This window comes from Cinclus cinclus, chromosome 9, assembly GCF_963662255.1.
Source record: "Cinclus cinclus chromosome 9, bCinCin1.1, whole genome shotgun sequence".
NCBI classification, from domain to species: domain Eukaryota; kingdom Metazoa; phylum Chordata; class Aves; order Passeriformes; family Cinclidae; genus Cinclus; species Cinclus cinclus.
The window spans coordinates 4,774,897-4,802,254 of record NC_085054.1 but is presented as its reverse complement, the minus strand read 5'-3'; the positions used below and the strand labels follow the sequence as shown (position 1 = coordinate 4,802,254).

Here is a 27,358-nt window from a genome sequence, read left to right as displayed (position 1 = left end):
GCATTGTATATATTTAACATGAGTCTTGAAGCAAATAAAAGTAATTGAATGCATAACTTCTCCCTTTATTAATAGCACAGAAATTAACCTTAAGTGTGGGAGTACACTGAATGAACAATTCTTTTATTTAGCAGGTAAAAGTAGGCAGTGGGAACAGCTGACTCAGTGTCCTGTCTTAATTGTGTTAAGGCAACTTTTGTTTTTTGGTGGGGAAGGAATCAAAGTGGATATGTGGATGTACAGGCCCCTTCAAGCTTTTGAACAGTTACGATTACCAAGTACTGCAATAAAAAGTGTCTTTTTGCTGGGAAAGAAATGTCTGAGATGTGCAGCGGAGTGAGGAAAACAGTCCACTAATGCATATTTATCTTTATTTATATAATGCAATTTATCTTTATTTATAAAGCTGAGGTTCCCCACCCACCCTGGGACTATAAGCATCTCTTTCCTTCTTCCTCATTGTCTTCCCCATACAATAATTTTTCCTGCAGAATATGGAAGGCTACGGATTCAGAGGATTGCTGTCAGTCAAGAGGAAACTGAAATCTGTTCCAGGCTCGTGTTCAGTTGGTTTCTTACCCCTGCAAGCAAGACAAACCAAGCTGTGAGCTTTAATGGGAGGTGGGATTACTCTGCTTCTCTCTGTTACTAGGGATGGATCAAGGCACCCTTATTCTGTGCAAGCGGAGTTTTGACTCCCTTCTTTGCCTACATCATGTAACGTGCATTTTAGATAAAGTCCATGTAATTCTAGATACAGATTCCCTTGTTCTGGAGTTCAGTGCATTAGGGCCAAACTGGCATTTCCCTGGTTTTCAGTAAAGGAGCTGACTACTGGGGCTCTTTCTGTGAAAGGTAACTAGAATTTGGAAACATAAGCATCAATGGATGGAATGCCAAAGCATGCACTGGGCTAGTCAGATGTCCTTTAAGTGCTGTCATACTGCTGGCTCCTTTGGAACATTAAACAATTCTCACATTTTCCCCAAAGAGAAATGGAACCAAGGGATTAAGTAACTTCTGATGTGGGGGACAGGCAGCATATGCCAGGAGTCTAACAGAAGCCTCTCTTCCTTTCTGTCTGAAGGATATCAATTAAGTGAAGCATTCACCTCAAAAACAGACGTGCTCCTGTCACTCCTTGCAGCGTGGCTTTATCTCCTTCCACTAACAGCATCGTACCTTCCCGCAAGCCCTGGTGGAGGTGGAAACATTTAAAGTCATTTTCAAGCTATGTGAAAGGGTTGAATGCTTGTCACAAGCAGGCCAATCTTAGTGGCACCATGACTACAGACTAAACCTTCTTGCTTACCTAACAAAGAGGTAAAGACAAAATTAGGTGAGTTACCTTGTTTTAGAAGTTGATTTTCTTGTTTATTTCAGTTTTCTCTCTTAAAGGAGAAACTATTAAGGAGGAGAGGGACCTGGGCCAAGCAACAGCCCGCTGGGTTTGTTAGTGCACAAACTTCATACTACAAGATCAGACACAGGGACAGGAAACACAGAGGTCCCACTTCCCCAGACATAATGAAATTACATATACACTACTGAATGTGCAAATTCACAAACTGTATTACAGAGATTAAAGTTGGGAATACCTGAAAAAAGTTTAGGGGAGTTTTGAACCATCTGCATGCACACCACCCCCAACATACAGTATATAGTGGCCAGTGCCTGGGAATATCAGAGCTGCCTAAAATGGTGTTGAGCAACACTAACAGAAGTATACATTTCATTGGCCCCAACCCGTTTTCTACAATGGGCAATATCCAAAGCTGAAGCTCTTAGCCAGAATACCACTAGCAGTCCAAGCCATGAATCTCTAAGTCTTGACAGGTGGGGAACCCACACTGAGAGCTAACATGAATACTTTTAAAATGTCTATCATGCTACAGCTTCCTGCTGGAGAACTACTACTCACCAGAACTGGAGGGGTGTTTGGTTCTTCATGGTACTGGCGGATTCTTTCCTCTCTTGTCTCCTGCAATAATGAGCATAGATGTAGCTTCCCAGGCCATAGGTAGGACTTGGAGCTATCCGGGCAACATGATGTGAAACAGTTTAATAACATTAAACAAAGCAGGCACTTCCCCTCAAGCAGAATGGGATGGCAGGATTGACTCTAAAATAGATATGTGTTTTACCCTTCATCACTAGCAGCAATTTACTGCAGGTCAATCAAACAGAACTCACACAATCCCAACCCAGAAAAGCTTTAAAATTTATTTCTACTCAATTCATCCATGCTCTTTTTTTTTTAATTAGTTCTATCTCTCTGTGCAGAGATAGTACTAATACTGCCAGGAAGGTGGTAGAAGCAAATGCCTGAGGTGTCACCTTTGTGAAAGAGTACAGTGAATCATGGCTTTTCAGTGATTAAGTATTTGCTTGTTTGTCTTCAAGTAGGTATTACACTGAAGGATTTCCTTTTGTGAACAGCTCTGTCTTGTTTCCTGAGGTTTGCTGTTGAACTGAGCAATAGTAAAGAAATAAAAGCATAGGAACACAGCAGGAACTTGGTACAGCATAGAGCTTCCAGCCTCCTCTGAGAAAAGTTATTTATAGGGAAAGGACTGCCTGCTTAACTAGTGACAAGCTGCTTAAATGAATACCTACACCTTTATCTGAATTCTGGAAGCACATCCATATCCACCATTTCTTCATTGTTCCCTAATTCTTATTACTACTTCTAACCATGGAATTTTGATTACAAGGAAGAAAGTATACAGGTTGTTAAAAGATGCACCACACAGCTTGTTCCCTGAGGAATCAGATGACATGCTATTCAAGGAGCTCCTCCCCACTGTATGGAAATCTGTCTTTGTGCTTGATGGCTGAAGTGTTTTTCTTTCAGCTATGCTAATGCATGTGCTTGCTCAGTACTGGACATTACAGGCTGTGCTCCCTGCAAGGACACCAGTGCCCAGGTGTTTTCTTACACAACAACTCTATAAATCTCAGGATCTCTCTGTTCTGATTATTTGTTCTGACCTTCAGCTATTTAAGCCTCTTAATCTATGTTTAAGTTAGGTCTTCCCAAGGAGCAGTTAAGACAGAACTTTCCAGAACCACAGTGCTTTGCATCTTAACACTTCAGGTTTATCTACTTTAAAAAAAAAAATCCTCCATTCCATGCCAGATATCAAGCATTTCAACAGTATTTCAGACATTGCAGAGCTTCTGTTTGTGAAAAACAGTTTGTTCAGTAATACTGTTGCCAACTCCTCCTCCCAAGCAAAGTTTTAGGAGGAAGTGTCACTGCCTTCAGTGGCATTTTCAGTTTCTCTAGGGAGCAGCTGTTTGACATAGTATAGCTTTGTAAGGCCTCAAAAATGCACACTATTTTTACTCCTCCACACCCTGGTTACTGTGTTAGTTCTGGCGTGCTTTACTTACACCCATGTGAGTTCTTTTAATGTCTGGGTCCAGGTAGTGGGGGTTAATATTAAAAGGAACTAATCCTAGAGCCTTCAGGGAAGGTGGATAAACAATTGGCATATCATTGGTGGTATTGATGCTGATGGTAGCAACGTTGGTTCCTGCACTGGATCCCATGTAAGGAATCCCATCCTGAAAGACAAGAGCAATGATCAATCTGCAGTATCAAAACTAGGAACTCAAATTTATGGCATCTTCTATCAATCTCAGAGACTCATCATCTCACTGCTAACTTCACAGGTGAAAAGCAGAACAAGAATTCAGGCTCTGAGGTGGTCATTAGCTGCTCTGTGTCAGAGAACTAACTGCTGCCTGCCTTGTACTCACAACCCTGTGACCCCCCGAGAGAGAACTTACCAGGCTGTCAGTGCATGTTGGACTTTGCTGTTAAGAGGAGACTTGCCTCTATTGCAGTTACAGGAGATATCTGAACTGGTTTTTAACTAGCTTCTGCAGAGAGTAGACCATTGGAAGCTCAGTGCAATGTTGTCACAGCATCAACTTACCAGTACCATGATCAGTGTAGCACTGTTTAGGTATTAGTACTGAGTACTATGCTGTATGTGGAAGAATGCCACACAAATACGCAAGTATGCAGGTAATGCTGAATAATTTGTAAAAACAGAGCTGTCTGAGACAACTGGTAGTAACATAACCAAGTAGTTATCCAGACTTAACTTGGACATTTTCTGGCTTACATTCCCACAACAGACAAATTTCTATATATTAAGATAAGCCTAGCTAACCTTTATTCTTGGCAGCTGGCCTTACTCTGGCTTGTATAAATCTGCATGAAATCATTTGCAATTCCACATTGCTAGGGAACACCTTGCTTCTGTTCTCCTCCAGAGATGCTGTATCTTTGTTGTGCCTTATGAGACTCACCAGCTAGACTGGTGCTGCTGACCAGAGGGGCTCAATGGCACTCACACCTCTCAGTTCTAAAGAGATACAAAAATTATGTAACTTTCAACATCAACAGGACACAGTCTAAAAGGCACCTATGGCTACAGCTTTATCACCAGTTTATTGACAGATAACCTGCAACTTAAACACATCCATATCAACAATATATGAAATGGGCATCTCAAGATGGAAAACAGGCTTTGCAGACATAGATTAAATCCTGCACTGTTTTTTGACTGGTATTTTGAGGGATTTACTTTTGTAGCATTGTACATCCCAAGGTCTTGCAATGTAGCATGTAGAAAACTGCTCCAGGAAGATAAACTGCTGACCTTAAGTCTTTTCAATGACTCAGTGACAGCCTTGTTTGGCCATGGTTTTCAGTTCACCAGGTTGTTTGAGATGGCTCAACATTTTAAGTATATTAGAGACAAAAATGCAAAGTCAACTTAGATTTGTCTGAACAAAAGCAGGTGCATTAGAATCTGCCACTCAGACTGGGCCAGAATCTGTAGTTTTACCTCAAGCACTCTCTTCCTGATCTCATGTATCAGACTGTTGTCATAAAGAGCTTTCAAGAGACGGAATGTGTTCCCACCTCCTGCAGAAAAAAAGTTCAGATTACTTCACATACTTTCACCATCAGTTTTAATTGAAGCCTTTACAAACTTGGCAAGGACAATGGGTTCTATGCTGTATTCAGGGCAGTATCCTGCTTTGAGAAGCAGTAAAACCAGAAGCTTCAGAAGAACAGGCATTGGGCAGGCCCTGAGTTGTCCTTGTAAGGCTGCCACTGTCTGACAGTGACCTCTCTTCTAACACCCAGGGCCATGGTATGAGGACTTGAACTTCCTGGACTTGCTAATGTGATGATACAGCTGTTAAGATCATGTTTTTACACTGAAGTACTGTTGAAAATAATAATTTGAAATTTACTGGAGATGAAGTTCCATTAATCAGTCTACTTCCCAGCCCACCACTAAATTTAGGGTCTTAGGGCTCCCAAGTACTGTCCTCTGTAGTTTATAATTACTAGGCCTAACTGCTTAATTGTTGGTCTTCAGTGCCACCTCCAAGCAGAACTAATCCAGTGCCCTATATAAGCCCTCACTGGGGAGTAAGAAGTAAAACTTACCAATAAATATTGCTTCAGATTTCCTTACAGCTTCCACTGGATCACAAGATTCATGAATGCTGTCCAGCCCATAACCTTAAATGATAAAGTATTTACCTTTGCCATGTCAGTTTGGTGGAAGAATGTGAAATGTTCAATCCTTCCCTACCCCCCTCCTTCAACCCTGAGCCAAATGTCTCAGCCAGGGAAATTTCAGAGAACTGTACAATGGAAAGAGTAAATGTGTTTTTGTGCAGGGCTTCAGCATCCAGCTGTACAAAAGGAAATGCTTGTTTTGTGGATATATGCACTCAGTGTGTAGGAGCAGAGCATTTCACTCAGCAGGTGCAGGCCAAGGCACAATATCCTGCTGAGCATTACCAGGTAACTAGAAAATACAGATAAAGCTGTTGGTCCTCAGCTAGGCTGTGCTGTTTCTAGCACTGCTTGTGCAAATACTTGATCTGAGTATTGTCTCTGTTAAAGTGTCTGACTTTGGATAGATTTGCCTTGCTGGGGTTCACTGAGTAGAGGAAGTGCCAAGAGAGACAGAAGAACATGAGCATTTGATAGCAGCAATCCTCCTGCAAGTCAAGGAGCAAAGTGTACTGCCCAGGGAGGCGAGTACTGATTATTACTACACTAACATGTCCAAAGTTACCCTCAACAGTGATAGATACTAGGTGGAGGGAGGTCTTGCTGTAGGCTGCTCTGCAGAGATCTTTGCTCCAAGCAAAGTTCAGCTGCTCTCCATCATGGAACTACCTGGCTCCTTGAGGTGCTTTCAGTAATGGTCTTTACTTAACGCTTAAGTGGCTGCGCGGCTTGAGCAAAGGTTTTGAGATATAGGGGAAGAAATGTTCCCTCATGTAATTAAGAAGAATAAAAAGATTCCACTTCATCGTTAGGGACAAGATCTTCCCTGGAGCGGGCAGAAGTGTTTGCAGTAGGATTTCTTCTGGAGGCCTCTCACATACCGCCTTCCAGGCAGAAGTCCGCAGCCGACTCTGTTGCTGCCTGCCCTTGCTGCCCGTAGCGCAGCAGCCCAGCCCAGCCCAGCGCAGCGCAGGCGGTGTGCACCGCGGACCGCAGCGCCGTGCCCGGCCGTGTCCCCGCCGAGCCGAGCGGAGCCGAGCGGCTGCGGCGCTGCCGTCCCGGGGCGCTCCGTGCCCCCAAGCTGCTGCCCGTGCCCGCTGCCGCCCCGGCACAGCCTTACCCAGGCTTTCAAACTTCTCCCTGGCCGTGCGGGCGTAGGCGTCGCGGTCGTGCAGGGCGTAGGGGATGAACAGCACCCGCTTCACGTTCCTGGCAGAAGAGAGGGGATAGAGCGGTCGGCGCGGCGGAGGCGAGGGCCGGGCGCGGTCCCGCAGCCCCGCACGGCGCTTACTGCCCGAGGAAGCTCTGGATGTGCTGCTGGCAGTGGCCCAGGTACCCCCCTCCGTGCAGGGTGGAGTTGGAGATGAGCAGCAGGCGCCGCGGGCCCCCCATGCCGAGCCGTGCCGAGCCGAGCCGAGCCGTGCTCCCGGCCCAGCCCGGTCCGCCCCTTCCTGCCCCGCCGGCGGCCCCGGGGTGGGGCCGAGCTGCCGCCGCTCCTCCGCCCCGGCCTGGCCATGCTGGACTTCGCCATCTTCGCCGTCACTTTCCTGCTCATCCTCGTGGGCGCCGTGCTCTACCTGTACCCGGTAATGCTGCCGGCGATGGGGCGGGGGGCGCTCGGCCCGGCCCGGCTCCCGGTGCGGGGGGCGGAGGGCGAGCGGCCTCGGGGCCGAGGCAGCCCCGGGCCCGTCCCCCCGGCCCCTGGGCTCGGGCGTGCCCCCGGCCCGGTCCGTGTCCCGGGGCCCGGGCGGGACGTGGCAGAGGCCTGCGGGAGAGGCTGCCGGGCAGGCCGTTCCCGGATAGCTCGCCCCCGGCACTCCTCCTGCTTCCCGTGCTCCGGGAGCGAATCCCGCTTTCCAAAGGCGCGGTCTGCTCGCCTTGCATTTTTGGAGGCCTCCGGGACAAATCCGTGTGTAATCCTACATTACAAACGTGACCCTTTAAATCTTTACGCAGACGTCTTTCATCTAACCAGATGAATAATCCTGGGTTAGCCAGTGGCACCAGGCACATGCTTGAGGTTTATCAGCTTAGCAGGTTTAAAGCCTGCAGATGTAGCATATCCAGCTTCTGTTCCATGTTTGTAAGTAGTGTCGTAGTATTGGTGTGGAAAATTCATCTCTCCTGCTGGAAAGCTGTGGGACCTGTATAAAATCCAAAGCTCACGTAGATTGATGCATTTCCTTTTACTCTAGGCATCTAGGCAAGCATCAGGTATCCCTGGGCTGGCTCCAACTGATGAAAAGTAAGTGGTTTCTGTCTCCTTGTTTGTGAAGTTCAGCATTGGCAGAGGATGCTATTCATGACCAGACACCTTCTGTCTTTCTCAGGGATGGCAACCTGCCAGATATCATTGTCAGCAGCAGTTTACATGAGTTTCTGGTGAACCTTCATGAGAAGTATGGGCCACTGGTGTCCTTCTGGTTTGGAAGACGACTTGTTGTCAGCCTCGGGTCCATTCATCTCCTGAAACAACATGTTAACCCCAACCGGTTGTGTAAGTGTTGTGCTTTGTCTTTGAGTCCATTTATTCTGCCCTCACTGGGCATCAAAGGAACGGTGGCAGAGGAAGTTGGGGTTTCATTCTACATTGAAAGAAAAGGAGAGTTTGTAGCTGACATGGTGGTTCAGGTATGATTTTGGTCCTGCTTACTGGACTTGAGTATCAGTGACCAAGGGTTACTGCTGTCCAGTGGCTGTCAAGAAATCAGTACCCTTGTGTCTTTTACCATCTCATCAGGCAAACGTTCAGGGAAAGCATCATGCTCATTAGTCACTTGATAGAGCAAGGTGAACATCCTGTAGCTACTTGGCATACATTTTAAGAGCAGCTTGAAATACGGTTTTGGAGGGTAAACTTTGCTAAATTAAGTCTGAATACAGCTCTGCTAGTTTGTGATAACTGCCTTGTATGGCTCAGTATGGAGGTTTTTCAGACTATTATTTTAAGTTCTTTACCTTTCATGTTTCTTCTGGTGTGTAGTATTTTGTGGTGAAAATTTTAATGATCTTCCAGTCTTGGAAGTGGTTGCTGGTGCTAGTAGCTGAGTTGACCATCTTAGTCATGAGAGAGTATTTTAATTTGTGGCCTAACCCTCTTAGGTGGGCATTTTGCTTCTTAAGGTTATTACAGTCAATAAGTTAACTCAGTTAATGTTTGGGTTTTATCTCTTGCTTTCCCAGTTTTTCTCTTACAAGGTTGACTGAGGTGCTGGGTGCACACCTCTTACCTGATCCTGTAGGCTGTCTTTAGGTACAGGCAGATATCTCAGCTCACTCTGTGCTGGGGTTGCGAGGGGTAAGCTTCACGTACAGTTGCCTGACAGAATCAAAAAAAGAAATGGTGACAATCTGGGAAAGGAGTGGGAGTTAACAAGGATCAGCAAGATACAGTAGATAACGCTGACACTCCAGAAGGTGGAAAACCACCCTGAAAGATTTGAATGCTCTCAAGTGTGTTTGGGGGAAATTAAGCAGACGGTCACTTTCTCAGAGCTCAGAGAAGTGGTGACAGGCCCCTGCACAGGCAAGTTCTCAGAAATGTTCCAAATCTGGGAGGATCTGTGTATCGGAGAAAGAGAAATACAGTGCCTGGACTGCAGTACAGGAAATTAGGTGACCCAGGCAGCTACAGACTAGCCTGGTATCTTGCTATGCCAAGGGCTAAATGTATTTTTTTAAGGTTGGGGGATAAGTGGGAAATGCATGTTGTACTTTGATAATTAGATTTTTTGACAAGGAAAGTGATAGAACTGTGTTTATGTCAGGGATTTAGTTCAGAATTTGCTTGAATAAGGCTGGATTGTCTTGGAAAAGTGAAATGCAGTGCTGGGGACATGGAATACTCCATCTTATGTTAGTGTCCTACCCTGATGGCATCATTCCTGAGCCCTGTGTTGGCACAGGGCAGCAGAGTGGGATGGATATCCCTGAGGGCTGGGACAGCAGGAACAGGAGCAGGAGGAGAAGAAGCAGCCTGCGTGAATTCCCTGTGGGATGACATGGCCATGGGGAAAAAAAAAAAAAAGATAGATTGAGTCATGGATTTTCTGTAAAGAGAGGACTTTTGCACAAAATGAGCATGAGTCAGACCTGGAGTCCTGTGTGTGGCTCTGACCTCTATACTCAGGCATGATTATGAATAAAGCAAGTGCAAATAAAGGCTGCCAGTGCTCTCAGAGAAGTGGGGAGCCTGTTGTGCAGGAGAAGCCAGGGAAGGTGTGTTCAGCCCAGCTGAAGAAGGAGCTTATGAGAAGATCCTCATAAAGGCAACAAACCTGAGAAGGAGGGTTCTTACCATCTCAGAGCTGGAGGAGCAGCAATATTAGTTGTGTCACTGCTTTCCTTTTAGCACTGATGCTTGCCAGAAGTGCTCAAACTTTATTAGAGGTGAGGAATCCTATAGGTTATGTTTCCTGAAGCGTTGAGGTATAAACAGTAGTAGCTGAGCAGCTGTGACAAAGCCCTTCCTGTACCCTTTCTTGGTGAGTGGGAGTAGGGGTTGTAGTAGGTCTCAGCCACAAACTGGCTCTGGGCAGCTTGGAATTTTATTGGAGATGTGGTCTTGCCCCTATCCCTTCTGTGCACACAGTGCTGTGAGGCAGGAGAGAGCCCACAGAGGACTGCATTGTATCCGACTCCTGACTTCAGCCCCACTTGAAAACCCATGCCATGTGACTCTTCCTCAGTCATCTGGAGTGCCTGAGGCCACCATCCATTTTCATGGATACCTGACACTTGGTTTCCAAGGATTTGGCTCTAAGTATCATACAAGGTTCCTCTCATCTCATATGTGTGTCACAGGTATGGCCGAACTTCTTGGAGACTGAGAGAGAGTTGCAGATAATGCATTTCTCATCAAAGCCTTGAAGCTGGACTAATTGGATTCATAGTTATAAACATTTCCAATGCCAGGGGACTCTTTTTATTTAGGCTTCGAGAAGTGTTTGAAATTGGTATGTTTTCATGGCCTCTTAAAGCTTGGTTGAGATTAATTTGCAGGGAGAATTCAAAGGAAGTAAAACTTTGCAGCTGGTACTGGTGATTCCCCTGAGTTGCTCTGGGGAAGCAGTTCAGGCCTACAAATGATATGGATGTGAAGAGGGTGGGCTAATATAGGATTGCCAGGAGCAGGGATTTCAGAGATCTACTTGGAAAATTCAGCTGAGTTGATGATGCATTTTGAACTGGGGCAATGAACCTGAAGTACACTGAATGCTGGAGATGGAGCTATGGGTCCTGGCCTGTCTGAACAGGTCTTCATTGCTGTTCTGTGAGCATTTTACTGTGCAGGTTCAGAGGTCCTTTCTATCTCCAATGTTCAGTTCTGCTCGATTCCAGTTAGGTTTTTTCTCTGTCTTTACTTGCGATGGTATCCAGGACAGCACTCATTGAGTTTTTTGGGATTGGGAGATTTCCATGTAAGTGAAAAGAACAGTCGAAATTTTGATGTGTGTTACTAGGAGAGCTGAAAATGTAACCCTGGAAATGTTTTCAAGACAAGGACAAAGGATGAAGCCTGTGCAGGTGCTGGCAGAGCAGAGCTCTCTCCAGAGGCAGTTTGTGCCTTGTGGAGTCACTAGCCTCCCACAGCTGTGCAGAAATAGCCCTTTCCCAAACAGCACGAGGCAGAGCCAGCCCTCAGCAAAAGGGCAGCCTGGGTTCTGCAGCCCTGAGTGCATGACAGTGAGTGTGTATCAGTGGTGTAGGATTGCCAGTTTAGTCTAGGGACATTAGGAGAAAAAAGCCCAGAGCCCGTGGCCAATCCAGCAGATTTCTTTCATGTGCAGCAGGAAGACTTTGCAGTTTCAGCAGGTGTTGCTTCTAAGCATCCTTCAGCCTCTCTAGATGCCTCTGCTTGCTGGATTTTCTGTGTGGGCTTTACCACCTGCCATGTGTCTTCCTGGCTACCCAATATTGTGCCTGGCTGTGCCAGTGCCAGTCAGCAGGGATCTGTGGCATGAATAGCAGCTCCATGACAAAGTACCTTGGAGGAGGAATTGTCAGCAGCAACTAGAGGCACATAACAGCCCGCGCCACGTGGAGAGCCACAGGTACCATCTGCTCTGCCAAAAGACACATGCTCATGCTCCTTGTCATTCAAAGTGGCAAAGAGGGTGAGATGCAGAGCTTAAAAACATTGGAAGGGAAAAGATGTGAGAGAAAAACATTTGGGAAAGATTACCATATTCATGCCTCTGGCCTCGTTAACTGCTTTTATGTCTTTAGGTAGTCAGTCCTCTGCATGTGGGAGTTTTCTCTTCTTGTAAGTTTGCCTGGTAGTGTAATGAGGCCCCAGTCTCTGTGGGGAATCCTAGATACATCCACAGCTGGTAAAGTCATATGTGTCTAGCCCAGCCTTGATGTTTTCTGATGCCTCAGAGGTTTCACTCTCCATCTGGGAGAAATAACAGACTGTGATAAACAGTGACAATATCCTTCTTGATAACCCTGATTGCTGCTTCTAAATAGTTCCTTAAAGACTCTGCCACTTCCACAAGACACACTGAAAGGTTTACAGAAAGGAAAAAACAGATGCCATGCTGTATTGCACAGTTTTTCATTGACACCTAATATCCTTCAGCAGATTTATTAAGTAGAGGTCCTTGGTGGTAAAATTCAGAGTTAAAAATCTCACTGAAATGAGTCACGGATAGGGAAGTGATGTGGTTTTGTCTAGTTTGTACACTAATGCAACTGTCTGTGTGGAAGGATCGAAGATAGAAAGAAGGTGATTAGCAGCAGAAAGTTTTCTGTAGCTTAGTGGGGTATGGTTTTCTGTAGGAGCTTCAGAGCTTCTGTGCGGGAGGGTAGGTGAGTGCTAGGTTTGGGAAGACTCTTCAACAGGGAGCTCAGTGCACATGAGGGAAATCGTGCAGGAGCAGTAGAGTATCAAACAAGGTTTGCTGGGTCTATTATGCAAGGGAAGGAGTCCCAAGAGCCATCTCTGGCTAAGTCTAAGTCTGTCATGTGAGCTGGTATGACCTGAGTGCGTAGCCACATTCAGGGCAGGAGGGCACACCAGATGCTAAAGAGACTGCAGGTCAGGCTGGAGGACAAGGGCAAGGACCATGCCACACTCACTCTTGTCACCAAATCAATGGCACAACCAGCTGGGAAATGGCAAACAGGGAGCAAGCTCTGAAGGCATCCTTTAACTAAAGAGTTACTTGCTAGAGCCAGCAGGCAAACTCTGTAGGGGGAGCTGATCACAGGGTGGCAATCAGCCCCAGAAAAAGACTTAATGAAATACCAGCCCACACTGAGCAAGAGAAACTTGACACCCCAAAGAGACTGTTGTAGGGGAAGGAGCCACAGCTTGCTCACTGCCCAGAAGTAGCGGTACCCGATTAAAGAGGCTGCTGTTTTCATCAGCCCTGTGTAGTGTGACTTTTGAATGGTATTTCTTTTATTTGCTTTCAGTGGATCCCTTTGAGACAATGCTGAAATCCCTCTTGAGGTACCAGTCCAGCCTGAGTGGGGATACAGGAGAGAGCCACATGAGGAGAAAACTGTACGAGAATGGTGTGACCAAGTCATTGCAAAGTAACTTTGCTCTCATCCAGAAGGTAACTGCCTTTGTACAGTAGAGAAGCCCTCTGTGGCTCACAGGGGAAAGTTTAGTGAGAATGGTCACTAGGATGAAGGACCTGTGCTCAAATAAGTGCTGGAGGAATAAACACCTGAGATAACAAACAGCCTCTGCCTTTCAGGGTGTGAATATTTGCATTCTCTTAGCTCCAGTGGGTTGGGGGAAGGGCCGAGCTTGCTTAATTGTTATGCCAAGATACCAGATGAAGTTAAAGATGCTGGACCACATGGATTTTAGATCTATTTCACAGGACAGGAGGATGGAGCAAGGAACCAGCTTTTGGGGTCACAAAGAGGTGATGTTGATTTAGTCCAGCAGCCAGAATATGATCTGTTTTCCTATTGTGGAGCTGTCAGTATTAAAGGGTTTAAGGTTTCTTTTGTGACGGAGGGAGCAAGAGAGGAGGGTAGGGTTGCTTGCTGGGGGAGAGCCTTAAAAGCAGCAGAAGATTGGAGGCTAAAATGTTACTGTTTAACAATGGAAAGAAACCTGGAGAGAGTTTAGCATTATTCCATAGCCATGAAAGTGCAGTCTGCCTTAGGAAGTGGGTGGGAATGTGTCCAGGGTGTGTTTGGTAAATAGACTGCTGGTGTTACTGCTAACTAATGGTTCATTCCCTCTCAAGCTGTCAGAAGAGCTGCTGGCCAAATGGCTGTCTCTTCCTGAGGCACAACATGTGCCACTCTGCCAGCACATGCTGGGCTTTGCCATGAAGTCTGTCACACAGACAGCTATGGGCAGCAGCTTTGAAGATGACCGGGAAGTCATCCGATTCCGCAGGCACCATGATGCAGTAAGTGTCCCAAGGAGCCAGGAAATCTCCTATTAAATTTTTCCAAATTAAAACCACAGAGCTTGTATCTGTACAGTTAAGTACAAGCTAGAGACCTTAAAGTATGAGCTTGAGGGCTCTGCCTCACTTGTCCCAAGCTGAAACTGTTCGAAAGATCCTACTGCTGATCCTGCTGTCATTAGTCTGAGGTGTTTCTAAAGGATCCTTGAGGATCAGGAACCTAGATCCCATGGCAGTTAGGAGGTCTTCGGTACCTAAGTCAGTTATACTCTGTTGGGACTGCCAGTGGAACTTCTTCTTTTCAGAGATCTTCTGAAAGCTCTGTGACATTGTGGAGAAAGGAAAATCTGATGACATCTCAAGCTGTAGCTACATGTGGGGATGTTAAATATGCTGGTGATAGGGTGGGAAAGAAACAGTTCCGTCTCCCATTTAAGATTCCCATACCTTTCTCCCTGTAGTTATAATTACAGTTGTTTCATTTCAGCTTAATTCCAGCTATCACAGACATAGTGTCTGAAATGGTGTGTGGTGTCCTGAAGAGAAGACCAGTTCCATATTGACAGGAAGTCTTGATTTTATTTGGCATTTCCACTTTCCTGAGTAGGGAAGAATGGAATAGTCCCAGCAGTCTCACCCTATGGTGAATGACGGTGCTGTTCTCTCTGTCCTTCCAGATCTGGTCAGAGATTGGAAAAGGTTTCTTGGATGGGTCTCTTGACAAAAACATGACTAGGAAGAAGCACTACGAAGATGGTAGGTTTCTCCCAAAATTACAGTGTTCCTCCCACTCTGATTAACACTTAGGAGTTAGCTAGCATGTGAAAGCACTTCATTTGCCCAGTTGTCTTGGCTTTTCTTCAGAGTTGCTTATCGTGCCATGAGCTACCAGATACATTGTACTTACTCTCACCTTACATCCTTGTTTCGGGGTTGAGTGGCAAGCTGCCTTTATGTGAGAAGCTGTAGGACTAGAACTCTAGTTCCAGGTCTAGTTCTGGGATCTGTCCAGTCTGGTGAGTGATAGAGGGGAAGTGTGTGCTTCCTCCCTTCGTGTTCTGTTCCCTAGTGTACACTTTTGACCTCTCTTGGAGGCAATCAGCTGTGCTAGGTGGAGACAGATGGAGCTCCTGCATTTGGCCTGTATGGGCATTCAAATGATGCACCTGTACTGCCAGACAGTCACAGACTGGAAGATGAGTACAGAGGTGCTGCTTTGTTGGATACCATCAGATAGCCTCTGATGTGCTCTTACAAGATAACATTATTTTCAGGTCTGTTACAGTGGTGCTTCTGTTTCTCATGTATTTTACAGTAAGTTACTTTAATTTTAGGTTGCCTTATCTTTTTTCATTCTTAATGATTAAACCATTTCAGTATTGACAGATAAGATGCTAAATTAAAGTAGATTGCATCTGGAACTAAAGATTTACTTTTAAACCCTCCAAAGCCAGTGTTTCCTTCTTTGTACTTCTGGTTCTGTGGGTTTCAGAGCCTGAGGACAACTTCTGCCCCATTGAAATGGGTTCCTCCCATGGTCACTTTTCCTGAGTCGTAGTATGATGATGCATGAGGACACAATTTCACAAACTCCAGATAGCGAGCCTTGGTGTTTGAGTGTTGCTGACCTTCTTACGCAGAGAGGAGGAAGGAAGGAAGGTAATTCTAAGACAAAGGAACTGAACTGGGCCTTGATAAGTGGAGTTTCAGACCCAAATTCTGCTCCATGTTTTATGGGTAGTCCTCGGTAGGTCATTTAAGCCAGATGGGCAAGGGTGTCTAGGACCCAACTCCCTCTGGTTCCCACTGCAGTCACCAGGAGTTAGGCATTCACATATCTTCAAATATGTGCCAAAACCCTCCCACACTTCCCCCCGATTCCTCTCTGTCTCTGCACACTTTCTTTAGCACAGGGCCATCCTCTTGCACTGTGCCTGTAGAACCCCTGGCCAAAGGGGCTCCATCAGTCCTGGTGCTGTAGTAATTGTAATTCTGCAGGTCAGGTAGCCAGAGTTATGTAGTTCATACATGTTTTCATGGGGGCTGATGAAGTACATTTCTGTGATGGTTCAACAGCATTACTTGTCTTCCCTTATGTGATTTCAGCTCACAGAGTACACCTTGCTTATACCTCTAAGGATGGCTTTTTATAGGCAAGCTGTGTTACTTGGCTCCTGCATTTTCAGCTAAACTGGGGATACTGCCTTCCAAATTCACAGTAACATGTAACAGAGGCTGCTTCTGTAAGTCAGCCCAGCAGAGACAGCTGGTCTGAAAATCTGCTTGAGGAGATGGATTTGCTTCTCTGCAGCACCAGGATGACCAGGTTTTAAAATAACCATTTCTTTTTTCTTCCAAAGCTCTGGTGGAGATGGAATCCATCATAAGGAAGGTCACAAAGGAGCGCCGAGGCAGATCATTCAACAGGCATGTCTTTATAGACACCTTGCTGCAGGGGAGCTTGAGTGACCAGCAGGTCTGTGCAGCTGTTACCTCCTTACACAGTAATGGAGTTTTGCCAGATGGGCAATTCATTACGTTGTAGCCTTTGATTAATGTAAGATTTTGCATCTTAGCTTAGATTCTTTACCAAAGCAGGGCTTTGAGTTCATTTTTTCCACTCCTGCAATGTTTGATTGCATTAGACTTTGGTAGATTTCCTTGCCACTGCTTCATAGCTATTTTTATAAACCAGAAGTATGTTAATATGAAGCGTGTCTCATGCAATTCCAGTGGAAGTTCTACCGAGAGTTCAGTTTATGTCTTCTAGATGTATTTCCTGCTCTCTGCACTAAAGGGATTTAATATGCTTGAGTGGAGAGTGTGCTACTTCTTTCTTCTCTTTACAATCTTATGAACTTCATTCCCTGAAGTAGATTTTCTTTTCTAGATTCTGGAAGATACAATGATTTTCTCTTTGGCAGGATGTGTAATCACTGCTAACTGTAAGTACAGTGACTAGGTAACTTCTCATCCTTACACTCGGCTGCCAAGAACTGTATGTGATGACATGAGACCCATGGCAAATAAAAAATTGTACTAATCATTCTTTCTCTTGAGCTACAGACATATAAAAGAAGCTAATTTTTACATCAGACAGTTAGTGAGCTGAACCTCAGCTGTGTTTGACCTTTCCAGTCTTATGGTGAACCTTAGAATTTCTCCCTATTGCTTTTTGCCTCCATTCTTAACCCCCAGATAACTGATGCTAAATTTGGTGAAAAAGCCACCAAAATAAATAAGCAACAAAGATCATGTTGTAAAATAGGTTCAGGCATATAAGAAGAAAGAGTGCGAGCATCTGTCTGAGTGCTTTGAATTTCTGGAGGATGCCCGTGTTCCATGTATGGAGGACTTTCGGAGAAGCTACTCTGGGATTTATGCAAAGATTATGAAAAAACCCCAAACAAATAAAAATACAAACTGAAGCTGTGTAAAATACCTTATGATAAAGGGATGATTATCTGGCCTTGTACCTCAGCCAATAGGACTAGGACTCCAAAGAAAACCTCCAGGATGCATTGGGTGTTAAAGAATGTGAAAAGTAAATCAGATAACTATGGTAATACTCTCTCCAGAGAATACCCTCTCCAGGTGCTCCAGGAAGAAGACTGTAATTTTAAGGGGCTTAAATCCACATGATTTCATGGAATCACAAAATATTCTAAGATGGAAGGGACCCACAGGGGTCATCAAGTCCAAGATTCCAGATAGTTCACATGAACAGACATTTTTGAGAGCTAGAAACATTTCCTTGTTGCTTTAGGGAAACTGCATCCTACACACTTACTTCTTATGCAAGGTTTTTTTTTTTTTTTTCACTCTGCTAGTGAAGATAATCTCAAGTGCCTCAAAAAATAGATGTAGGGGGACAAGTGTTTGCCAACATCTGCAGAGAGCTCCCTTCAGGAGCCCTAGGCACTGACTGGCTGGAGCACTTGCCCGAGATGTGCTAGGGAAGACCCCCAGTAAGGGAATTTTCTAAAGCTTTGAAGAAACCAGGCTTTCATTTGCATGGTTGGTGTAGTAGCTCTGATTCCCCAGGGCTTGTTGGGCTGTGTGCTTTAGTGTCCTGCACAGCTCCCTAAGCTCCTCATAGCATCAGAAGGAGAATTCTAGCTCTTGTTACACAGGAGTTCAGCCTCTCTTCCTGCCACTGAATACAGAATCAGCACAGCCTACTGTAAACAGAGGTCACCTTTTTTTTTAGACCAAAATGTAATGTTGAAAATACAGGAAGTAAGAAAACTGAATGCCATTGGTAAAGGATTGAATTTTCAGGGTCTGATCTTGTCTTGATTCCTTCTCCAGTGTGTACCTGGGCAGTCTATTTCCTGACAACTTCAGAAGATGTTCAGCAGAATCTCTGCAAGGAGATGGACCGTGTTCTAGGGAAGGGACCAATTTCACATGAGAAAATTGAGCAGCTCAGGTGGGTCCTATGGAGGGAATGCAGAGGAAGGCTGTGTCCTGTGGTGGGGACAGGTGTTTCCTATGGAGTCTGATGCCAAGCCTGCATTAGGCCAGGAGAAGGCATTCAAAAGCTACTTACTCCCTTTTTTTTTCTTTCTGGAAGTGATCAAACCACAGGATGACTTGCAACACAGAGAGAATCTGCTGGCACTCCAGACACAGGGACCATGGTGCTCACTGGGGGGTGTCTATAGGAAACCCTTTAGGTTCATCAGCAGAGGAAAAGCACAGAATCAGTGCCCTGGCTGCCAGGCCAAAATTTTTGTTCACTGTCTTGTTTGGTTTCTGTCCTAGTTTTCCAGAAGTAGTAGAAGTAATCAGTCATTTTCATGGTTGGATATAGAGATATTTAGAGAGAAAGCATGGACCAATCTTCTTTTCAAAGAGCTGCAAGTAGTGATGACTGGTCAGCAGTGTGCCTTTATGTTTTCTGCACTTATTGTGTTGGTGCAACCAGGTGCATTTTTGTATTTGGACTAGTGTTAGGGTTTCAGTAAGGGAATATTGAGTGTATGGTTTCCTTGCTGCTTGTATGAGTGAGAGGTACAGGGAAAGGGCTGGTGTGTTCATGCATTTTAGCAGATTTAGTTTGGTTTAAAATCTGGAAGGAGAGATTCCGATAATGTTCTGTGGAACCTGTTAATGAGATCTAATGCTTCTTGCAAAGATGTTGGAACTCCTTGGCAGAAAAAAAAGAAAAAAGAAGTGCTTCTAAATACAGCAGTTGACTATGCTCTGCTTGCTGCCACAAGGATGTGGGCAAGCTTCTCTCTGAGAATGACTCTAACCAAGGGTTACTGGTTGCAGGTACTGTCGGCAAGTCCTGTGTGAGACAGTGCGGACAGCAAAGCTCACTCCCATTGCTGCACAGCTGCAGGAGCTGGAGGGCAGAGTCGACCAACATACTGTCCCCAAAGAGGTAGGGCAGTGCTGGGAGCACTAGGCCACTCTCCTTTCCTGTAGGGGAATTTGCAGTTTCCTCTTCTTCCAGACCAGGGGTGAGGCAAGAAGACTATTTTTTCTGACAGTGTTGAACCTGAGCAGGTGCTGTCATCTGAAAGTACAGTTTAGCCTAAAGTTTGCCTGCAGTTGCATTGTAGGAGAGGCTTTGCAAATTTGTGTTCTCTGGCTGAGCAGATTTGCTTCTGCTTCTGGGTCCACCAGGGATGAGTGAGTAAACTTTTGAAGGGGCCTATGGGTTCAGTTATGCATAAGAGAGCATTGTTCCAGGCTTCATCATATCACTCATCATACCACCTTCCCTTCCAGAGGGTAAAGTAGTCCATACATACATCTCAGCAAGTGCAGAGAAATGGGTCACACCCTCTGTAACCACCAGCAATTGCAGCGTGATTCTTAGAAATCAAGATCCTAACATCTGGGCTTGGGTATGGAACTCTGTAAATGAATACTGCGTAACTGTCTTTTTAATCCACATAAACATGAGTAGTCTACAGAATAGTCATCATCCAGCAGAGCCATTGAGAAGTGTCTTTAATTGTGCATTTCCTTCTGCATTGACGTGTTGTAATTCTCTTTGCAGACACTTGTGCTTTATGCTCTTGGTGTGATGCTGCAGGATAGTTCATCTTGGCCATCACCATACAAGTACGTATAATCAACTTTAATTGCAACTAATTCCTTTGCTTTGTTAAATTAGATCTTACAGCACAGCCTTCTGTGCTGCAGGGCCTGCCATAAGCAGATTCTGGAGATGAAAGGGAGTCTGTAAGAAAATCAGTTTATGAAGGTCTGGGTCTGTTTGTCTCCATGGGCATGGTTTGGGAGCAATTAAAGTCGGTTCCTCTGATGCTCCAGTCTGTGTGTGTGCATGTATGTGTTGGGGTTTAGTAAAAACTTTTTTGTGCATATACACAGAGCTTCCCTGGCTAATGCTGGTGACTTCTGTTAAAAAGGTTTTCTGTGAAACAGTGACTTGAATGGCTTTGGAATCACTGCTTGTCATCATGAAGCAATGATGCAAGGGAGAAAATGTCAGTCTGAAGTTGTGGGGTTTTAGGATGAAGGGAAATGCTACCTCAATATTTTGATCTGTCTGTGAAAACTGAAGTGGATCTAGGTCAGTGTTTTGGAGGTTAAAGAAAAAAATCGCTGTAGCTTCCTGTGGCCTCCAGGTGGCAAATATTAACCTGTATCTGATTTACTTCACTTGGGCTGCAAAAAATGTGGGTCAGTTGTTCTGAACAGAGAACAGACTGCTGAGATTTAGAAGAAAGAATAGAGCCTTTAGAACAGCACTCATCCTCTCCTGCAATTGCACCTTTTAGAAAGGGGTCAGGCATTGATGCACCAGTCTGCAAGCACCTTGTCAGGGCTTGCCTCCCAAGGTACACAACTGTGTTCAGGTTTGCTGAGGCCCCATGGACTGCTATGAGCATTGTATATTTGTTTCAGGATGGCTGGTGTTGAGGTTTAGCTTGAGGTAGGTGAAGATTTCCATGAGAGAGGTAGGAGACCAGCTCTGTGGGATCCTTTGACACATCTACTGTCCAAAACAGCCCTCCCTGCTTTTTTTGCTAGGCAGCTACATTTTCCCTCCTGTTACAAAATCTGTAATTTTCACTTTAGTTCAGGGGAAATGTAAGTTTTATCTTGCTTTTCCTAAGTATCAGCACCCATATGCCCTTTCACCTTGTTAGAAGCATAGCTTGGATGTTTAGGCAGGGAAATGAAGGCTTGAAGCATTTAGCAGAAAGGTTTAAAAGAGCAGTCTTGTGTCCATCAAATTTTGTGTTTGGAGGGGGGTTAATATTTAAATTGAATACTATTGTATTAGTTTCCCTTGCTTTAACTTATGCCAGCTCTGGATAATAATTTTCTCACAGCCCCTACCATCCTAAAGCTGGAAACCACTTTTCTCACTTGAATGAGTCACTGGCTTCCCTCCCCCAGCACATACACATACATACACCAGCTGCTTGAAGAGAAGGGTGAGGGGCAAGGAGAAAAGGGAAATATTTTTGGAATTGAAGAAGGAAGAGACTCAGAGGGGTAGGGAGAGAGACAGACAAATGAGATTGCATGTGCCCTGGAGAGGAATAGAGGGCAGGTACCAGCATCAGCTCAGCTGTGTACTGCACATTAATTCCAGCCCTGTCTCACACTACCTCAGTTTGTCAGCAGTTTGACCAAGATGGGACACAGCTGACCAGCTGGGAACATTGGTGGAATGAGTACACAATTGCCTTCATACATTTGTGCAGAATGACCCAGAGAGGACAAAGTAGTGAGATTCTCTATTTCATTTCCAGCTTTTTACTTGTGTGTGTGTGCATGTTTCTGGGGAAAGGATGCTGTGCCTGCTCAGAAGATTCTAATGTGTTTCATCTTTTATAGGTTTGACCCAGACAGATTCAATGAGGAATTAGCTTTGAAAAACTTCTCCTTGCTGGGTTTTTCAGGAAGCCAGGAGTGCCCAGAGTTGAGGTGAGCATAGAGAAGGAGATCTTTCCAGCATCTTGGTGTTACTGCTGGGACAACCTGTCCAAGCTGTTGTGCTTTGGCAAATTGACATCATAGCAAGGTTTTTATTTTTTTTTCTCCCAATTCTTCCCTCAGGTTTGCCTATATGGTGGCCACAGTTCTGCTGAGTGTCCTGGTAAGGAAACTGTATCTCCACCCAGTGAAAGGACAAGTCATGGAGGCAAAATATGAACTGGTAACTTCACCAAAGGAGGAAGCGTGGATAACAGTGTCTAAGAGAAGCTAAGAGCAAGCAAAACAAGGGGTTTAAAGTGCCAGCTGTGGAGTTCTGGGCAAGGGTCCTAACGAAAATCACACTGGCACCATGTTTACTCAGCCAAGGAATTTTATATCCTGATTTTTTTACCTTCCATATTCTTAACCTCATGCCTATCTTGGGTACTTTCTCTAATTCAAGCAGTAGTCACATTAAAGTAGATTTAATCTATATGTCTTTTTTATATTTGCTTTTGGGTCTCTGGCCAAACCTTTGCAAAGGAAACAACAAAACGTTGCAGTGATGTATATATGAAATACAGGGTGTCAGCTAGTCAAAAACCAGAGCTCTGGTTAACCCAGTCTCTTTCCAATAGCAGCCAGAGCCTGATAGGAGTGCCCCTCTTCTCCAGTGGAATGCTTCTTCCTGAATCCCAGCTAAGTAAGACCTTGGAGACACAAGGACAAAGCCTTTCTCTGTATATAGGTATTTTTATTCAAAGTGTCTTTCCCTCCCTTGAGCTATATCTGTCAGGAAGAGCAGATATATCCTGTGAGAAGTATGTGTGAGTGTGAGAAAGAGAAAAATAAAGTGGGGTGGGAATTGCACCACTAGTTCTCATGCTGTGTAATCTTGACATGCTCTGGGGGTGCACAAAAAAGGATGACTGAGAAATGCTAGTAAGCCAAGAGGAATAAAATTGGTTTGGCCCCTGAGAAAACAGAAACATCAGTAATAATATAGTGAAGTGAAATGAAATAAAACCACAGAACAAAGCCCCAAGAAGGGGAGTTTCTATCCTGACAGTTCTGAGGGCAGTGTCTAATCTAATCAACATCAGAAATTGATGGATGCTTGCAATTTATTCAGCACTGGGTCAGCATGAGACTGGTCATGCAAATAATGGAGAGTGCTGATTTAATAGGGCTCTAGATTAATGTTGTACTTAATAACTTAAAAGCCTTTCAAAGAATCCTTTTCCTCCTCCTAAATGTGTGCTCGCCAAAGAAGCACCGAATGCTGCATGTTCATGTGCTTTTTCCTGCTTCTTCCTTTCTTTTTTTGCCAGTCACAGGACAGCTCCATTCAAAGCCCTGTTGAATGGTTTGCAAGGCAGAAACCTCCTACCCTGTCATTGCATTGGAGTAATTGCCATCTGACTAACTGTTCATGTTGTGGTTCTTCCCTTTTTTCTCTTACATTTTTCTCTTTATCTGATCTTTATAAATCTTTTCTCTGTACAACTGACTTCTCTGTTAGCTCCAGTTCCTAGTGCCCTTCCCACCCAGCAGCTGTGTGGTGTTAGGTGAGGGGTTTCTCAGCCTGCAGCTGTATCTGCTTAAGCTGTACACAGCTGCCTGTGCACCACAGAGCAGGCCAAGAGTGTGTGCCTCCCATTGGAGCTTTTACATTTTACTGCTTGTGCAGACAGAGTACACACAACTGCTAACTGCACTTATTTCTACAGATGTTGATATTTTCACCAGTACATTCTGGGTCAGGAAACCTCCTGCTCTTTTAAAAAAATGCTTTTGCTCTTGCCTGAAGTGTGCCAGCCTGAATGCAGTCCTGTCGGCTCTTACAGGGTTAACAGCTGATGCCATCCTCTGTGGGCACCAGACAAAATTCTGCTCTTGGGTTTAATGTGTCAGCTCTGCTTCTGGTGGAGCTGTAGAAATTTAGATGCACTGCAGTGTAGCTTCTGTTGGGGTAGAGTGATACAGAGATGTTGGGCAGGAAGAGGAGAATTGTGCAGTTCAGCTTCCTGTCTGTCTTGCATTGATCTTTATAATGAACTTGCTAATCTGACCTCCACTTCACTAAAGGTTGGTCATGTCCCCAGATGGCAGTTTATGTTAGGCTTTGCTTCACTGCTTATGCAAAAAAGCCTGTTTTTCTTGAAGGTTGCAGATGTTTCCTAAACCTTCTGGAGAAATCAGCATGGTAAAGAATTTCATATTAAAGCATCCCTGGATGTGCAGAGGAGGCAAAACAAAGGCCAAGTTATTGCTTTGTTTGGAAAATATGGTAGGATAGCATTATCCCTGCTAGGAGCTGAACAAGGAATGTAACTGGGTGATGAAGATCTGCTTTAGAAGTGAAGCTTTCAAACACTAGAAAAGCTTCCCAAGTGTAATTGTCCAGATTTCTGTTACAGCATTTCTCTGCCTTGCTGGAGCTGATCAAACTGCCTTGAAACAGCTGCTTCCCAGTTACAGGAATCAAAAATGGGAATGATTCCATAGATATTGTTAGCAGTTTTCCATTACCCTGCACCAATAGGCTGCGCTCAGTCTGGGCCAGTGATGAAGCCTGCTGCAGGAGTCCATGCCTGATACAGGAGAAGAATGGGGCTCAGTGTGCTGGAGAAAGGCAGTGATCAGTTTGTGTTTGCTCAAAACTGCTGTAAAAAAACACCCTGACTCATCAGTTAAGGAAATGTGTTGAGTATGGACAGAAAGGGGGGGGTGGGTGGGTAAGGCACTCTCAGGCATTTGTAATGCACTGCTGGGAGTGACTCTGAGGTCACAGCCACATGGTTTGCTGAAGTCTGTAGGTTTCCATTCCTTGCTCTATGTGTGTCAGTCACTTCAGACAGCCCAACTATAGTGATTTAGTGGAACACACTTATCAGCCCAGCTGTGGATCCTTGTGCAGCCAACTCCTTTATTGTATGGGAATGTTCATGGAATTGAGCTTTCTTAGGAAGTTTTAGTCTATTTTGATTTGAATGAAAACTGAAATACCAATTTTCTCCCATTTCTTCCCTCACCCCTTGTCTGGCATATACTGTTGCTGGTTCTTGTTTGGCCTGGTTTCCTTAGGAAGACTTGTGTTCATAAGGTGTGCACCCTTCCCACTTACATTTGGTCATTTTCCCCTTTGTCTTACGAAAACTAAATTCTGAGCCTTTGGGCCAAAACAGCAGCATTTGACAGGGATTTGAATTCTCTACACTTGTGTTTCTGCAGATTTTTTGAGGAGAAGATGACTGAGGCAGGGAGTCTGTGCTAGCCATGTCACAAGATTGCAGTCACAGCTGCAGCACTGTCCATAGCAGCCTGAGGAAAAGCCTGAGTTTCCTGAGCAAAACCAATCTCAGGAGTCCAGTCACAGAGCACAGGGCTTTGTCAGTGATGCTCAGACCCACACACTAGGGGCATGTATAAAGTCCAGAGATGCCTTCTGCCTGTTATATGGGGGATATAGGCAAGCATTGCAACCTGTGGAAAGAAATGTCGTAGTCTAGGCAGAAAGCCAAGAGGGGGAGGTTGCTTCTGTAATACAGGGAATCGTTGCTTTTTATGCTTCATATTCCTGCTCTACACCAGCAAGCTGCTTTGCAAATTTGACAGGATGATTTTGAAAAGTGCCCAGAAAAATTGACATTTGATTCCTTAGACTCTTACTGTAGGACAAGTTTCTACAGAGAGCTGCAAACTCACGAAAGGTAGGAGGCCAGTGTATCTCTGTGCCTTTGCAACCTTGCTGCCCTCAGAAGCAGCAGCCAGCACGGGTGGTGGGAGCAGCCAGGCCATTGCTAATGCTCTTTATGGCTGGCAAAACTTTTTGCTTTTGCCCTTTGTCCTGGTGGCAACTGGTGAGGCAGTTGTTAACAACTTTGAGCAGAGCAGACAGTTTACTGATCTAGCCTCCCACTACCTCCAAAATATCCGTGAATACTGTTATCTCTACATTTAATTCACATGAGCTACATGTAGAAGCATCGTTGCAAATTAATATCCTGTTAATAATAGTAATATTCTTCTGTTCCCAGCAGTTTAAGGACTTGCTGGCAGTGGCTGTGGCATGCACCACAGAGTTTAGGGCTGCATGTTTGACTTTTCATTGCTACATGGAAAGGATGGTCTTGGCAATTTCTGTCCTACTTGCTGCAAAAGTGAATGTTGGTTATTGGGCAGGGTGGATGTTTGCTGATTTAAAGTCCCTTGGACAGCTGTTGTGCCAGCTCCCCCACTAGCTGTGCTGTTGCATGAACTTGGGGCTGTTGGCACTCCAAACTGGGAAAGCTCTCTCACCTGCATAGTCAATTACTGACTTCCTTTTTGTGCTCAAATCCTCTTGTGGCTTTAGGGCAAAAGGAATGGGATAGAGCAGTACCTTCAGGAAACCATAAAGGAAAATCTTCATCACTTGTGGGTTATGCTGCCAGGAAGTGAAACTGTTTTAAGGACCATAGCAAATCCTGTTGCTTCTTTCCACTTGTCCAAAGCAAGAATTGCTAGAAAATATTCCAGGCATTTCTCTTTCAGCAATGACTTTTCAACTAAACGAAAGGCCTGTTTGACATCTCTTAGAATTCAATGCCAGGGTTTTGGTGGTAGCAGACAGAGAAGAGGAACTACCACATGCAGGAAAAAAAAAGACTAAGAAAATGTTGTTCACATATGGAGGGTGGGGAAGGAGACACGGTAAAGGTTTCCATGGCAACATTCCTTGAAGAGAAGTATTTTTAAATCTGTGAATTTTAGCATCAAAAACACAGTTGTGTTTCCCACAAAAAGATTTGGGGGAGGGCTGGAGTGGAAAGAATTTTTCCCCCTACTTTTCAGGTCATTCCAGTTTCTTTTACAGAGGAGCCTGCTCCCAGGATAAATTAAGTATGTGTGATTTCTGTGATCTTAATGCTCCTGTAAAGAAAGCCCTGCTTCCAGGAGGCAGGAAGCATCAGTCATAGTTCTATATCTGCTCCAGCATCTTTGGCACAAGCACTTGATCATCCCTTTAATGGGAAGAGCAGTTCAAATAAATCAATGCTAGACCAGTTCAAAGTCACAAGGACAAATCTTGCAGGATTTTACATTAAAACTAGTGTAACTTGGCACAAAGTCTTAATTTTTATTGATGTACAGTTAAGTGATAGTAGTAGTGATGAGGTAGCTGAGGCCTTTTGCCTGGTCAGAGAGGAGAGGATGCAGAACTGAAAGGGCAGAGAAACCAGCTAGAAGATGTCCCTGGTGAATGTCTTTCTCTGACAGTGAAATGTCCCTGTAAGTGGACAAGTGGTGCTGCAGTGACACTTCTGCAGGAAATGTTTGTTCTTGAGATGGGGTATCAGTGCTGAGGCCACCTCTGAACCTCTCTGAAGCTTCTCTGCTCCCATCTCTGCAGTGGAGAGCAACTCATGGGCACTGGCACACTCAGCTCCCACCTCACCTCCCTGCTGGCATCCAGGCAGGTCAGTTCTGTCACGAGCCTGGCACATCCAAAGCCTGCTTGGCTGCC

At 44.9% G+C, this 27,358-nt stretch overlaps 2 protein-coding genes across 3 annotated transcripts; one reads left to right on the top strand and one right to left on the bottom strand.

Annotated features, from left to right (window-relative positions):
* Positions 1 to 412: 412 nt before the first annotated feature.
* LOC134047412 (alpha-aspartyl dipeptidase-like) lies at positions 413 to 6,965 on the bottom strand. The gene is made up of 8 exons (XM_062498523.1): positions 6,846 to 6,965; positions 6,675 to 6,763; positions 5,480 to 5,554; positions 4,866 to 4,945; positions 3,397 to 3,570; positions 1,922 to 1,981; positions 1,113 to 1,195; positions 413 to 581 (listed from the first exon to the last, which is right to left on the bottom strand). The coding sequence occupies exons 1-8, from the start codon at positions 6,944 to 6,946 to the stop codon at positions 503 to 505; spliced, it is 741 nt and encodes a 246-aa protein (XP_062354507.1). The 5' UTR covers positions 6,947 to 6,965; the 3' UTR covers positions 413 to 502.
* A 103-nt stretch (positions 6,966 to 7,068) lies between these two features.
* Positions 7,069 to 22,287, top strand: LOC134047291 (cytochrome P450 20A1). 2 transcript variants are annotated; one of them, XM_062498343.1, is made up of 13 exons: positions 7,069 to 7,140; positions 7,750 to 7,799; positions 7,885 to 8,051; positions 12,977 to 13,122; positions 13,771 to 13,933; positions 14,584 to 14,694; positions 16,299 to 16,414; positions 16,829 to 16,883; positions 18,250 to 18,370; positions 19,219 to 19,330; positions 19,955 to 20,019; positions 21,769 to 21,858; positions 21,991 to 22,287. In XM_062498343.1, the coding sequence occupies exons 1-13, from the start codon at positions 7,069 to 7,071 to the stop codon at positions 22,139 to 22,141; spliced, it is 1,419 nt and encodes a 472-aa protein (XP_062354327.1). In that variant the 3' UTR covers positions 22,142 to 22,287. The 2 variants fall into 2 exon arrangements, with proteins under 2 accessions (XP_062354327.1, XP_062354328.1); XM_062498344.1 differs by having other exon boundaries at positions 13,771 to 13,938; positions 14,616 to 14,694.
* The last annotated feature ends 5,071 nt before the right edge of the window (positions 22,288 to 27,358 follow it).